This window comes from Gymnodraco acuticeps, unplaced genomic scaffold (assembly GCF_902827175.1).
Source record: "Gymnodraco acuticeps unplaced genomic scaffold, fGymAcu1.1, whole genome shotgun sequence".
NCBI lineage: Eukaryota > Metazoa > Chordata > Actinopteri > Perciformes > Bathydraconidae > Gymnodraco > Gymnodraco acuticeps.
The window spans coordinates 1118562-1134416 of NW_022989942.1; the positions used below are offsets into that span (position 1 = coordinate 1118562).

General features: G+C 41.1%; 1 protein-coding gene across 1 annotated transcript in view; it reads left to right on the forward strand.

Moving 5' to 3' along the window:
* The first annotated feature begins 489 nt into the window (after nt 1-489).
* Nucleotides 490-15855, forward strand: part of LOC117542447 (ephrin type-B receptor 1-like) — a 104339-nt gene continuing 88973 nt past the window's right edge. Inside the window, exon 1 of the mRNA XM_034210137.1 lies at nt 490-685. Within this exon, the coding sequence (XP_034066028.1) occupies nt 592-685 (94 nt within the window). The 5' untranslated portion in view covers nt 490-591. The remainder of the gene's footprint in view (nt 686-15855) is intronic.

Genomic DNA, 15855 nt, shown 5'->3' on the forward strand with positions numbered 1-15855 from the left:
TGAACTATTGTGAAGGCATGATAAATGTAGCAGAAGAAGCAGGAAAACTATGGTAGTTTAGGAAGAGTTGTGCTTTGTTTTTATGTGGATGCACTTTTGGTGCAATATGTTATCAAATGTCCTGAATCAATGTTTAACTTCTCAGTTTAAGAGAAGATACACCTTCACTAATCACTGTAGTGAAAATGTAACCGTTTGAATAAAAATAATGATACAGAAAACATGAATTAGCTTCATTTGCTTTAACACAGATATGAGTGGAGTCTGATGCTTGTATTGCTGTACTGCAGTTTGACCACTTGGGGTCACTGTCCCGTCACAGAAGCCACCATGCCGGGTTTGGTGGGGGCTAACATTCAGTCTGGGTCAGGTGGAACAGAACGGGTGATTGGTTTACGATCCGCCATGCTGTCTCCTGATTGGTCAGAGAGGTGTGAGAGGCGAGAGAGCCCAGCGCCAGCTGCAGTGTATCTGCTCCAGTCCCCGCTGACTGCCGGTGCAGCATACACACACTGAGGGCTGCGATGTGACTGTTTACAAGAGGAATACAGCGTGTTTCTGTGGGATTTTCTCTCTACTGTCAGCCGGATAATGCGAGAGTACAGGCGGGGAGTCATGTTGGCCATGCGGGCCACTTGTGTTGCGGTTCTTCTCTGTGTGCTGAGTTCGGTGTGCGCAGTCGAAGGTAGGTGTGCTAAATGTTTCACTGTTCATTTAGGCTAATTGTGATTCAAGCTGCCCCACTGCTAACAACCATTGTTCTAATAGTCTCACAGTTTAACTTTTTGTAGACCAACATAAACTTATTTTGTCATTTGTCAGGTGCTTCAGTATTTATCAGTAAGTTTTCTTTTTAGGGGGGCATTAATATGAAGGCTAGTTTTCGACAGTAAAGGTATGCAATGTGTCATATATTATTTGTTTTGCTGCTGCTCTACCAATAGGCTATGTTGTTAGTCTATACTGTAGAATACACATTTGTATTTACACCTAGATTTATACCATCATCATTATAAAATCGTCTTGAGAGGAATAATATGTATGCAACTAACCACCAAGCATGAAATAGCATAATAATGTTTATTTTATTTTCATTTTTTAATCATAGTGAGTGATGTTTTAGGCTTCAATTACATCAGGGATTCACTCCTATCCAATATCTTATGATGTGTATTCTCTGTGTCATATATTGTGTGGTGTTTAGTGCCAAACATCACTGTGTTTCTTCCTCTCCAGTGCACTGTGATGGCGCTATTACATCCCCCCTGCTGCTCACCTGGAGCAGCAACGTGAATCATAATTATAGCTCACAGGTGCTCAGTCACTCCATGTAGCTGCACCCCCTCCCTTGGTTCTCCCCCTCATGCCCAACATAACCTCCTGCTGCCCCCCCTGCCTCCCTTTAAGGCATCATCTCCCCCTGCTTTTTGGCAAACATCACCTTCCGCCTCTTTTGTTGCCCGTCTACAAGTATGATCTCCTGCTTCGTCTCGAGCATTCCCAGCTGATTCTCCTGCTGCTTCTCTTAAAGTCTCTCCCACCGCCACTGCTCAATTTCCAGCGTCACATTTGACTCCTGCTGCTCCTGCTGCTCCTTCTCATCGTCCAACATCCCCTCCTGCTGCTCTTGCTGCTCCTTCTCATCCTCCAACGCCACCTCCTGCTTCTTTAGCTGCACCTCAACAAGTATGCCATTCTGCTACTTCTCCCAAAACATGATCAACTCATGCTCCTTCTGCTTCTTCACAAGCATCCCTCCTCCTGCTCCTTCGTAGACCGCTGTACCTGTTGCCGCCCATTTGCAAGCATTGCTCCAGCTATTTCTCCTCAAACACTGTGTTGCTGCTTCTTCTTCCTAAGCTCCACCTTCTGTTCCTTTCCGAGCATCACATTTGACTCCTGCTGTCCTACTTCTCCTTTTTCTACCTGCTCTTTCTTCTGATCTTACAGTCTCCTGTTGTTCCTCTCAGAGCATCTACTCTGTTGCTCACCCCTAAGAATTTATATCCTTCCACTATTACCTCCTCCTCTTCCGTTACATTACTATTGATCCTTCCAGTGTTCCTTCCAAAACATTACTATGACTTGTGTGTTGCTCCTGCTTGTTATTCCCAAAGATCACCTACTGGAACTGCACCTGTCCAAGCATGTCCTCCATGTGGTACAACAAATTATACTCCTGCTGCTCTTCCTCAAGCATCGTTTTGTTCTCCTTCCAAAACATAGCATACTGTTTCTCCCTTTGCTCCCGTTCAAGTATTTTCCTCCTGCTTTTCCTCCCCATGCATCACTTCACTTCTTCACCTGCTGCGTTTCTAGCTCACTCCACCCATGCTAACTGCTTATTTTCTGTTCTTCGTGAATGCTACTCAAATTCAAAGCATATCCTTCTGCTCATGGCAACGCTGCTCCACCACCTTAAGGTCCTCTTTCTCCTATTCTTCTTATTTCCTTACATCTTGTTTACCAGTATTTTCCGGCTTGCTACTCCCCGCGTACTCGCCTTTACCTCCTGCTGTATTTAGCTTACACTCCCCTGTCCTCTATCGTGTCTCTTCTTCCTCCTCCTCCTGCTGTCCCGTATGGAAGCGCTAGATTAGTCTACTGCTGTGTTTTAATGGTGCGTGTAATGACGGGCTGCGCAGTAAGTTTCCCTCATTATGAGACATGTAAATGTGTTGAAGGGTAGGTCTACTTTGATTACACAGAAAGGTGTGTGTGTGGGCGAGAGGTAGGAGGTTAAGATGAAGGAGAGACAAATATGTACAGTGTGGGTGGGGGGTTGTTTTGTGGTCACGGTGGCCTTTTCATGGCTAGTAGGTGCTTAATGAACTGATGTTCAAGTGAGTGTTGGTGTAAATAGACCCTCTGCTGACAGTCACTGCCGCTCGGTGCACACTTTCATATTCCCATCTGCACACTTCCACACTTTATTTTCACCGTAATAATGGAATATCAAAGTTGTTGCTGCTAATTTAATGAATCAAGGGGTGGTTTGTGTGTACCTGCAGTGTTTTATAGTTCCATGTGTAAAATAAAAACACTAGAACAAATGAAAGCCTTTTAATATATTAGTGAGGTTCTGATCACATGTTGCTCGAAAGTGAATTAATTGTTTAAAAAGGCTTGCTCTTTTTATAGTTCAGTACTCGGCTGCAAATAAACACATTTTCATAATAAATTAAAATGATTATGTTTTTTAACCATTTGTATGAAAAAAGCCTATTATTATAATTTTCAGGATCCCAAGAAGGAGTCTTCATATTCATTGTTTTGTCAGACCTTATAGAAAACTCCAAAAATATTTAGTGTCCTGTGAAATGACAGTTAAAAAAAGCAGCAAAACCTCAATGTGGTACTTTATGTTGTGCTTAAATTTGCTTTCAAAGTCAAGTATCATACTAGTTTCCCCTATCTTCCTCTGATTTTCTGCCATTTCTGAAATGTAGTTATGCCCTCACCCGGCTGACTGAAATAAGAAATGTGCCAGTTTTGAAATCTCTCATCTTGATCATACCCAGCTACCTGGTCAGTACCTGCCAGACAGCAGCTTTTTGAAAGAACGAAATCAGGCACTCTTTCAGATTTTTGGACTAGAATACGGGGGGAGTTTCCTTTGATGAAGAAAAATCACTCTACCACTCACTTTGCTGTCTCTGTGTAGTCTGAAATGGCTGCCCAAATGCATTGACCTTTACATTCCCTCTGGATTTACTCTCTTTCATAGAACCCACAATGCAGTACAGTAATCCAGCATTTGACCCTGTCATTTTGAAAGTCAATGCCAACCCTGACCCAGCGGATATTGTTGGGTATAAGTGCTACATATCCCACAAACAAGCCTTGGGAGGGAGGGAGGGGGGTGGCAGGCAAAGTCATGTCTGCACCAAACACCCAGTCAGCAGCAGGCTCTGAAATCACTGAAATTGCTGATTTGTGTCCGTGTTGAGTGTCGACTAGAGGTCGAGGAGTTAATTTCTTTCAACTTTTTGAATGTAAGAGCTGCTATTTAATTTAGAAACCGCGAGTTTGGTTGCTGCTAAGGTATGGCTACATGTAAAATATGGACTGTACACACGATAAACCTGCACATATCGTTTCTGCTCCTACATGTAAACTATTTTTGTCCTTTTCCCCGGAGCCTGTACACGTACGTGTGGTGCCCCATCTGTCATCTTCTGGGAACGCTAAAGGTTAAAGCGCCTAGATCCTGTTTTTAGATGCCGGAATTAACATGACGAGCTGCAATTTGTTTGTGTGTGCAACTAATGATGAACAAATTATCTCCTCAGGGAAAGCTATCACACACTTATTGCAAAGAGATATGCAGATGACTTGCTGCACATACACTGACAGCACTGCTGCTGCCACACACACCATGCACATACTGTACGCTGCACCATGCTCTGCCAGCTCATGTTTTAAAGATGTGCTTTCTATATTCATCTGGTGACAGGTTATCAATGTGTGACAGACATATAGTTGAACTGGGGAAAACTAGGAGCCTGGAAGAAGATCCTTCTCACCAGTTTTTACTCCAGTGTTGCTATTTTTCCTCAGGGCATCCTGTTGGTATTAAATATTTATTTCCACGTAGCTTTTATAGTTTTTCAGAATACATTTTCTGCTGTAAGGTACTTGAAACCTGTGAGAATATTTACCGTTTGCACAGAAACTCAGAGTCCTGGGCTTTGGTGGTGTGTTTCCCACGGCGGTTTGGGCATCAAGAGGCAATTTCAGATGAGTCAGTCTGGCATTAATACCATGCTTCTCTGTACCCACAGGCTGTCAGACATCAATATCACAGCTTTCAGTGCTTCAGGAAGTCATTTCTAACAAAACACCCTCAATGTTTACTGAGATGTGATTAATACGTTCTATTAGTGGGAAAATAAATCCTTATCTTCACACATTGGCTGTGATTTTTCCCACAACTCAACGATCCTCTTGTTACATTTGAGGACAAACTTGCTGTGTTGAGCCATGTCAATTACTGAGGAAAGATAACTTTTTTTTACTGCATACCTTTCACAGAATTTCAATATCAAATGTTTGAGTGTCTGCTGTGGATTCTGGATGAAAAATAGTTATGTACTGTATTATATCTTTGGCCTTAGTTTAGTAGGTGTTTTTTAAGTGTGGTCTTTTAGTTCCAATTCTCAAGTCCATTAGTGCAAGACTCAGTCAACCAAAGATCATCATTTTCAAATCATCCGAGTCCAGTTACAAATATTTTAAATCCTTTGGAGTCGCCTAGCATTTTTCATTTAGTGCTGTATGAACAGAACCCTGCAATGCGTTGGCCAAATAATTATATATTCAGACTTTGCAAGGCCTGCCTGGCATGCTGTTAGGTATTTTTCATTATTCTTGCAGAATTTGACCGTTCAAAATGTGAGAGTTGGAAAGTATCTTTTGAGTATCGGGCAACTTAACTCGACCTCGGTTTGGTTCCCCAACAACTCCTGAGGGAAATATCTCAATCTTCAGCTTCGTAATGCTCCAATATGTTCACCAAATAGTTGCCAACTTTTCCCGCCTATCATTTGGTGCTCTGCAATTGTATGATCAGTTTGAGGCATTTTTGCAGCTGCCTGTTGGAAATGATGTTGAGCATTAAGGGGTGAACGCAAAGACCAAAACATTTGGCCTCATTTAACAGCATCGTCCCGTGTTTCCTTTTTCTTAAATGTGTTTTTGCGATCGCATGGTCCTTTCTCAATTGAAGTCCCAGCAAGTTGATCCTAAAGGAGGTATACAACCTGACTTGGGTTGCAGTCCAATTGTCAGTTATGCTAGGAACCTTCCTAACCGAGGGAAATGACCCGGAAGTACTTCAGTGGCAGCCATGATAAGAACCGTTTGAATTCTCTAGATCAGTGGTTCTCAACTGGTCAGGCCTCGGGACCCACTTTTTACTTTGTCAATAAATCGCGACCCACCATTTTGAACCACTGAAATCTATTCAACAAAAAATCGTGCAGTAATATATATATATATATATATATATGCTTTTCAGAATACAATATGAATGAAAGTGAAGTACAGTGCATATATCCCTTATATCCCCTCACAGAACCAAAGTATGCTTTTAAAAAGGTTTAATGAGATGATGGAATCAATGCTGAACTGTATCACATAAAAAGGCACATGCTCAAACCCCAACCCCAACAGAGGGGTCTGGGGGGGATTCTCCCCCAGGAGATTTTTAGAAATACTAACATATAAACTACGTATTCTGGTACACTCTGTGAAGAAAATAAATAAATCTATTACTACCCGACATATTAATAATAATTTATGCCATTGTTTGTGTTTCACTTTGTTCTGACAGCTGAACTTGCTGCTCCACACAGAGAGAAGAGTAAGGAGGAGAGAGTCTGTGTGACTTACTTAAATTGTGGGTAAGGATAGATGGCTCCCATTGTTCTGTGACCTGTCAATCATCAAACCAGGGGTCATATTTCATTATGTGTTCATTTAGTGGGAATGCTGTTAACAGCATTCCAACTATCTGTTCTTCTACGGACGAAAAGTGTATTATTATTATTCCGCCGGTATTTTGGCCCTCTTCTACTCCCGCATTGAACATCACAGAAATTCCGTTCAAACATCAAAACGTTCAGCTCGGTCGGGAATCGCAGGCTCTTACTTTTCTCATTCATAACTTTCATAATTCCAGAGATACATCCCATAATTAATCACATTTTTAACATTGAAGTCAATGGAGAAAATCTTCAGACTTCAACAAATCTTCATGCGATTCAATTGCTAACTGTTCATTCATACTTTCACTCAGAAACCTCATTCCAACTTTAAAATGTTGCACATCTTTCTGACATTATTCGTGTAAAACAACTTTTAAATCTGATTCTTACTTTGAGATATTAAACATTGTTCAGACCTTGTTAAAGAGGTTTTCTTCACATTTTAACATTAACTAGAGTGCGTGATGTCACAGCTAGAGTGGAGGAAATCTTGAAATGTGCCTTCATATTTTTTTTTAAAACTGCCATAATTCCCAAACCCTACATTCCTGAGACATAATTTTTCATGACAGACGTAGGAAAACATCTCATAGCATGAAAAATGACAAATAATTAAGCAAAAAATAATTAAACAAAATGCCTGTTGAGGGCATGAAGTGACAAAAGCGTTCAACATTCCTCCATTAAAGCCCATTGTAATTTCAGGCTGATATTTCCTCACAGCAGCAGCTGCACACCTTTAGTTAAACTGCCAAAAAGGCCACATTATTAACCCGAAAGTACACACAAATTACACTTCAGATACTCAACTTCCTTGACATGCTTCACGTTTTGAAATTTCACAGATATCTGTTACGGTTCTTCCACAAAACGTTCACATGTAAGAGGTTCATCTCTCATTCAGAACAATGGAAACCTTTGATCTCGTTAGCTCAAATATAAACACCTGTCTCATGGAACACGATGATGTTATCGCTCCAACTGACATGCTCAGAGCAGCAGACTTCAGATAATGGTTAATGGTCCTGCCCTCAACTGCTCTGTCAATTATGGGGTGTCATCATCATATGCCAAAGAGAGAGAGATAGTAGAGGAACAAACCCCCAAAAAAGGCTTTAGTTATCGAGATACCCCTACCCGAGGTAGAACAAAGCACAACCATGTTTTTTCATTACTTTAATATCTGTAATATATGAAACGGATTGTTGTATACAAATATTTTACTGCAAAATAAAAAAAATTGGTTGATGTATGGAACCTTCCCATAACCGAAAATAGTGAAAATGTAGGCTCCTCTGAAGGGGGCCATGTCAACCTTATCACGTGTATATCTGGAAATAAGGATCAGAATGTCACCAACTTTGGTTTATATGTTCAGGGTGAGGCAAAGCATACACTAAAGCACATTTTGTACCAATACCTTTGTCCATCTTTGTAAAATATACAATCAAACACTGATACAATTTAGGCGGAAATGAAATTTGAAAGGAACAATCCAAAAGGTATGTTTATACTTTTCTGTCATTATTAAAGTTAGGAGACCAATCCCCAAAAAACCTTATTTATATGTACCAAAGAGTGTTATCTTATGATATTAGGGGCTGGTAACCTCTTCTGTCACCAGCCCCTAACAGGTTGCTAGTGCAGCAAGGTCTTCAAACTGACAAATAGAATGGTCCCTATAGGTGTAAATGGATGAACGAAAGGACACAGACCATAGATTAAGGCAAAAAACAAGATTTAATATAATAATTTTTATATAATATATATATATAATAATAATAAACCCATCTTTATCATTCTTAATGCATTTATCTTTATATTTAGTTAATCTTTGAATTAACATGGCGATAGGCCTACTGTGAGGCAACAGGCTTGCATGACAGCATTTTCATATGACATAAATGAACATTTTTGACTGAACAAATCAAACATTAGTTAAAATTAAACCATAAATTCAAAATACATACACAGCATTTAGTCAAATTTTCTTTATAAAGTCTATTATTGTTCTTACATTTCAACTTATAACTCCTATGAAAATTGTCAAAAAGTGCTAAAACTTCACTGCCAACAGTCCAGCCGTGAAGACATCTACGGGACAGTTTTGAGATTCCTTCAAATGCTGTTGCCATGGCAACACAATGCTCGCCATGAAACAGTTTTCTCATAACTTCAGTGAAACTGCTCCAAACGCCCCAAAACTTCACAGGTTTGGTAACGATGCAGCCATCAACGCATCTAAGCATATTATGGGGTGTCATCAAATGCCGTTGCCATGGCGACAGATCATTCGCCGTCAACTTAGTTCAGAAGTTTGCGGTTCAAATATTCTGCTGCTATTCCAAGCCTTTTTACTTTTTTTTCTTCTCTCATCACAAATTCAAGCCCCCAGTGTTCATGTATAATTTCAATCTAAATTATTCACTTTCTTCTTACACATTACATTTCAGCATAGCAGTTTAGTGTCAGATTTTCAGCATAAAGCATTCCCACTTGCAATTTCTTCAGGAATTGCATTCTCTAGTTTTTATCTGAAGTTGTACCCATGGATGTATAAAGAATAGTTCTACCATAGACTGTATATATAATAAAGGTTCTACCGCAAAGTTATTCTCCGTGGGGACTTCCGGCAACAATCTTGATTCTGATTGGCCAGAAGACTCGAAAAAACCTCAGCAAAGATGTTTTATTGAGAAGATGATACTGGAGAGGAAGAAACACAGTGATGTTTGGCATTAAACACCACACAATATATGACACAGAGAATACACATTATACGATATTGGATAGGAGTGAATCCCTGATGTAATTGAAGCTTATAACATCACTCACTATGATTAAAAAATGAAAGTAAAATATTAGGGGTGTAACGGTACACGTACCCGTACCGAAATTATTCGGTACGGGCCCTTCGGTTCGGTACACGTGTGTACCGAAGTGTACCGAACGAATATAACGTTAAACGTAAAAAAATTGAGAACGTGAACAACTTCTTGGAAGTAATCTCAGGTGCTGCGTCGCAGCATTCAGAGTAATTTGCTCACATTGGGTTCAACGCGTCATAGAGCGAGCAAGTCATTTCATTGGACGAGAGGCATACTATGAGAGCTGGTCAGAGGGATGCGTTCAAATTTAGTCAGTAATTTGAGGAACTGTCGAAAATTAATGGCGAACGCAGATAAAGTTGAGCTCGAAAATCCTCCAGCATCATTGAAGTCTCCGGTTTGGGAACATTTTGGTTTCGCAGTTACGTTCAAGGATGACGGACAAAGACAGGTGGACCGAACCAAAGCTGTTTGTCGGCATTGTTCAACTAAAATTGGTTACGTGGCTGGCAATACATCAAACTTGCACACTCTTGAAAAGGCATCACCCGAACGTGAATATCACCGGTACCAAAAGAAAAATGACTGAAGTGCAAACCCAACTCCCGCTAGCAGTTAAGCCTCCACCAATCGCAAAAAGTTCAGACCGAGCCAAAGCTATTACAAACGCCAAATATCCTTATGTTGCCATGTTAGCAAAGCGCTACCTGGCTGTTTCTGCTACCTCTGTCCCTAGAGAGGGTGTTCTCCACAGCAGGAGACATTGTTAGTGCCAGCAGATCTGCCCTTTCGGCAAGCAATAGGCGCATTCACACCGCGGTACTTTTCCCACAAAGGTTCATGCGATCTTAGTTCATGAGAACTCTTTTATCGCGTTCACACCAAAAAGAGCCGGTACTAAAATTAGTTCATAAGAACCTTTTTACCTCTGGCTCTTTTGTGAGAAAATAGCTATATTTCTGATTGGCTGGGCGGATTACAAACCACGCCCCGTAAAACTCCCAAAAAGTTTTGTGAAGCCGCCATTTTATTATCCTCGCATTAGCATTATTAGCATTAACATTAGCCCAGCGCAGAAACGCAGAGATACTAATTTATGGCAACACAAAATAAAACATGGGAGCGGTGGAGATGAGGAGGTGTCGGCGTTCTGGCGATTTACTCGGAAGGCTTCAGTAGAAGCTGCTGGGAGTCCCAGCAGCTTCTACTGAAGCCAGTCCCCAACTCCGGGGACTTCCGGCCGGGGACTTTGGGCGGCAGTATACGCCGTGAACTGGTTTGCGGCCTGCCAGTAAACCCAAAGCAGAAGAAGAAGAAGTGACGTCAGCGGCTTAATTTGCCTAATCCACCCCCAGGGATTTATTCCGGTGTGAACGCGATCTGTACTTAGTTCATGAGAACTAAAGAGTTCTCATGAACTAAATTCTCATGAACCTTTGTGGGAAAAGTACTGCGGTGTGAATGCGCCTAAGGTGGACAAGTTCATCTTTCTTTAAAAAAAACATGAAAATACAATGACAAGCAAGTCATAATGTCAAACTGGCTGCTTAGGTGCTAGTACAGTACAGTTCAAATACAGATTATTTCAGTTAATCGAAATGCTGCACCTTAATGTTTATTTTATTATATTTTGTATTTATTTGAGTGAATACATTATCCACAGTTTAATAATAATAATAATAAAAAAATATATATATATGTTTTGTTTTGTGAAAAAAAATCCTGCTGTACCGAAAACGTACCGAACCGAACCGTGACCAAAAAACCGAGGTACGTACCGAACCGAAATGTTTGTGAACCGTTACACCCCTATAAAATATACATTATTATGCTATTTCATGCCTGGCGGTTAGTTGCATACATATTATTCCTCTCAAGACGATTTTATAATGATGATGGTATAAATCTAGGTGTAAATACAAATGTATATTCTACAGTAGACTAACAACATAGCCTATTGGTAGAGCAGCAGCAAAACAAATAATATATGACACATTGCATACCTTTACTGTCGAAAATTAGCCTTCATATTAATGCCCCCCTAAAAAGAAAACTTACTGATAAATACTGAAGCACCTGACAAATGACACATTTTATTGTGACAGAAGTTTTCAAAACCGTTTATGGTCTCCGGTACTTCCAGTCCAACGCTTACTGCATGCACAGCGTTAGAAAATCAGACCTTCAAAATAAAAGTTTGACTTTTTTCACAAATTCTTTTTTTCTTCACTCACACATCCGCGACCCACTCGAAACAGGTCCGCGACCCACCAGTTGAGAACCACTGCTCTAGATGATAGGAAAGGAGCTTAGAAACTTCCTTTATAACCTCCTTTAGATTAGGAAACACTGGACCTTCCTTTGCGAAAGGAAAGGAGAAAATGCTGTCCCACAATGCCTTGCGGCTGCAACATTTACCGTGACACAACATTCGGCCGTTCACGGAAACAACCGATTATGACGGGGAAATGCATATCGTGAAAGTTACGGTACTTTTAAGCATTTTACAATCTATGGGGTAACTTGTCAAAGTGCTTTGTTTTGAATGTTCAACACCAGGGGTGCCCAACCTGTCGATCGCGATCGACCGGTCGATCGCAGGGAGATTCCCAGTCGATCGCGAGATGTGTCTAAAAATAGAACAACAACATTCTGTTTTATCGTTAATGTCCTGTAACATAATCTTCCTGTACCAGAATAATGCACTTGAACGCATCAAAGCTTAGTGATTGGCCGGCGTGACCCCATGTGTCGGGGCGTGGCTGGTGGGCAGTGGGCACTAGTTCGCTGACGTTGTCCGTGTCAACAGGAGTGACAGTCCGCACACACACAAGACCGCAATTACGGCAGAAGCAAAAAAGCCCAAAATATATAATGTTCACTCCGAGTGGGAGGATGATTACTTTTGTATCTATTCCAATTCAAAGTCCTTCTGTCTCATCTGCAATGCGAGCGTGGCTTTATCGAAGAAGGGTAATTTAGGAGCGGCATTTCAAAACAGTGCACACACGCTATGAGACGGAATTCCCTCCTAATTCTGCCCTACGCTCCAAAAGGGGAGGGGCCTGAAAGGACAGCTAAATGCACAGCAGTCCATTTTCACCAGGCCCAACAACAAGAGCAAGGCTGCTACCATAGCATCTTATCGTGTCCGTCACGTTCTTGCGAAACACATGAAGTCTTTCAAAGACGGCGAAGTTGTGAAAGAAGCATTCCTAGAGGCTGCCGACGCGCTTTTGGGGGACAGTAAAAATAACAGTAGCATTTCAACAGGTTTTTGATATAATAAAAACTCAAGTTAGATACCGTTATTAATCAGCTGTAAGTTTTAGTTTGTTTGAACTTATTCATGATAATTATTGTACAAAATTGTATAAGAATGCAAACATTAAGATCTGTTCTGTTTAAATTGATTATAGTCTATTATCAATTCAGGTTAAGAAACTAGTGTTGCTATTTTAAAAAGGCATTTATTTTTATAATCTACTAAAATGCAACAAAAAAAGGGTTTGATTCTATTAGTTTTGTCTCTTTTATTGCACTTTGGCAGCAGATTCCTGTGTAGCTTCAGATCTGAGTTGTCTTATTAGTAAGCCTAATTTATACTTTTGTAGCAACACTATTTTTATATAATGGCAAAGAAAGGGTTCAGAGTCTTTTATTTGTTCCCCGTGTCATATGTGGCAGCACTGTTCAATGTTTCTTGAAAACATTACCCACTGTAGTATGTGACGTGTGAGTACACTCCAACTCTGTATCAACAACACTGTTGTGTAACTTCAGTTAAATACTTGTATGTGTGTAGATTAGAAAGAGGTAAGATAAAGGATCTGCAGTATTTTATGAGGTATTAATCGTACAAAGGTCAGTTTTATACGAAGTAGAAGTGTGTATTTACCTGGTAGTAGGCTGTCAGTAATGGCTACGCCTCTCTATTTGGACTGGTAGATCTCGGCAGACTGGCAACTTTAAAAGTAGCTCTCGGTTCAAAAAAGGTTGGGCACCCCTGTTCTACACCAGCGGTTTTCAAAGTGTGAGATGCGCCTCCCCTGTGGGGTGCAAGAGAGCTTCAGGGGAGGCGCAGAAAAAGACGAGTAAAGTGACATTTGCACACTTTGGGCTGTCTGTGGAGACAGAGTTCCCCCACCTCGCCAAAAAGGCTGTAAAAGTGCTCATTCCCTTCACCTGCACCTACCTGTGTGAGTGTGGGTTTTCCGCATTGACTTTGATCAAAAGCAAGTGCCGGTCAAGGCTGCAGCCAGAGGATAATCTGCGTTTATTCCTGTGTGCATCAAAGACGCAGACTCATTGTTCCCACTAAAGTAGGGGTGAGTGTAATAAGGAGGCAAAGTTGACATTCAGTGTGTTGCCGGGAGCATAATAAGGATGTATCCACCAGAGGTTGCGCTAGACTTTTTCGCTGCCCGTCATTTTGACGGACAGGATCGTAAAACTTCTGTCAAAATCCAGAATTACCCGTCGGCCTTTACACAACTCTGACGGGGGGGGGGGGGGGGGGAGCATGCTCGTGAACTGTCAACGGGGGGGGGGGACAGTTCACATGCGCCGTGTTATGCATAGCTGCTGCACCTCGCGGGAGCATGCACAGCGTAAAGCCAAAACTCACAGACATTTCAATGATTTGTACGGCACAGTTAGGTTTGGAAACGGTATGATTTCCTTTTTGGAGGGCATGCATAACACGGCATAACACCGGAGCCTCGCTGCGGGGAAACTTTGGCGCTGTTACGAGTTTGTTCTAATCTGTCAAAATGACGGACTGCTTTCAGATTTCTCCGTCATTGTTAAAAAAACGGAAAATATTCGGTTAACGGGACCTCTGGTATCCACCATGGGCGTCATTTCCACTGGGGACAGTGGGGACATGTCCCCCCCACTTTTCAAAATCCCATTTGTGTCCCCCCCACTTTTCAAATGTGTTTATTAAGCGGTCATCGTCACGGAGGAGCGTCTGTGTGTGTGTGGCACGAGCGCATCTTGTGAGAGAGAGATAGAAAGAGAGAGAGACAGAGGCCGTTTCTCAATCTCGAGGATGCTGGCTTGGTAGTCACGTACTTCCAAGTCACTTCCTTCAGAAACGAAGCAAGTATGCTTCAATGCCACGGCTTCGGAAAACGAAGAAGAATGGAACAGGGCAGGCTAACAAGTGTGCCACTCTCTCTGCCACTCTCTAACGGTTTCAACATAAACTGTACCGAAAATAAATACCTCACGATGTCTATCTAATTATGAACTTGCTTTACTTTCATGGAACACATTTTTGGTGATAACAAATAAATGTAACAAAGTAACATATTTACCAACACATGTTCTACGCCACTACATACTTACATTTAAATGTGTGCTGCGTCGGTTCAGCCATTCTCCGCAAGGGTTTTTGAAATTGGTCTGTGCACAAAGCATTGTGGGGATTTTAAGGACGCAAAGTCTACCCATGTGCAGCCTCGAAATTTCCCCCAATCCAAGGACGCGGCCTCGGTGGAATTCCAAGTATGCTGGAGATTGTAACAGTCCTTCGGCGGCACTCGATGACGTGGCATCCTTGAAATATTGGCTTGGAAGCCAGTATCCTCGAGATTGAGAAACGGCCACAGAGAGAGACAGAGAGTTACGGGGGTTGTTGTTAGCATCTGGTGCTAGCTTGAAGCTAACGGAGATTAGAAGCTGTTTCAACAATAAGGAGAGGGAGAGTCCTCTCCTGTCGGACTGAGAGAGATAACGTCAGCTCAGGGAGGTAAAGGACTCTGAGTGATTAGATTGTAAACTTTAGTCTAAGTTATCTCAGTGGGTCTCAAACGGTTTGGTCATCTATGTAATCAAATATTTCCATCTATGTAATATAAAATAAGTTAAGAAATCCTTCCAATGTGTACTATAGGTCAGTACAAAAATAAAAAACACAGTTTGAAAGGGGAGTGATTAGTCAAATATGCATAAATAAAAAGAAAGAATGCAGACTAGGTATGATAAAGATAGGAGAGAGGAGTTTATCAATGATTTGTTATTGGTTGTGAGCATATTCTAATGTTTTTTGGATTATTGAAATATATATACAGTTCTGTTTCATATGAGTGTTGAGAGCTGTATCCATAAATCTCTTAACGTTGCCCTCAAAGTGCACCAGATTGATGCATTCAACTTCAATTTAAAGAAACAAATCTTCCCGGGGTGCATGTCCCCGGACCCCCGTAGAGGATGTGAGGTCATCACAAATAAAACAGGTTCACATGGATAGGATAGTAGATAAGTGTGCACACTAGGGGTGTAACGGTTCACAAACATTTCGGTTCGGTACGTACCTCGGTTTTTAGGTCACGGTTCGGTTCGGTACGTTTTCGGTACAGCAGAATCTTTTTTCACAAAACATAAAAAAATTTTTTTTTTTAATTATTATTAAACTGTGAATAATGTATTCACTCAAATAAATACAAAATAAAATAAACATTAAGGTGCAGCATTTCGATGAACTGAAATAATCTGTATTTGAACTTTACTGTACTAGTACTCACAAAACATAA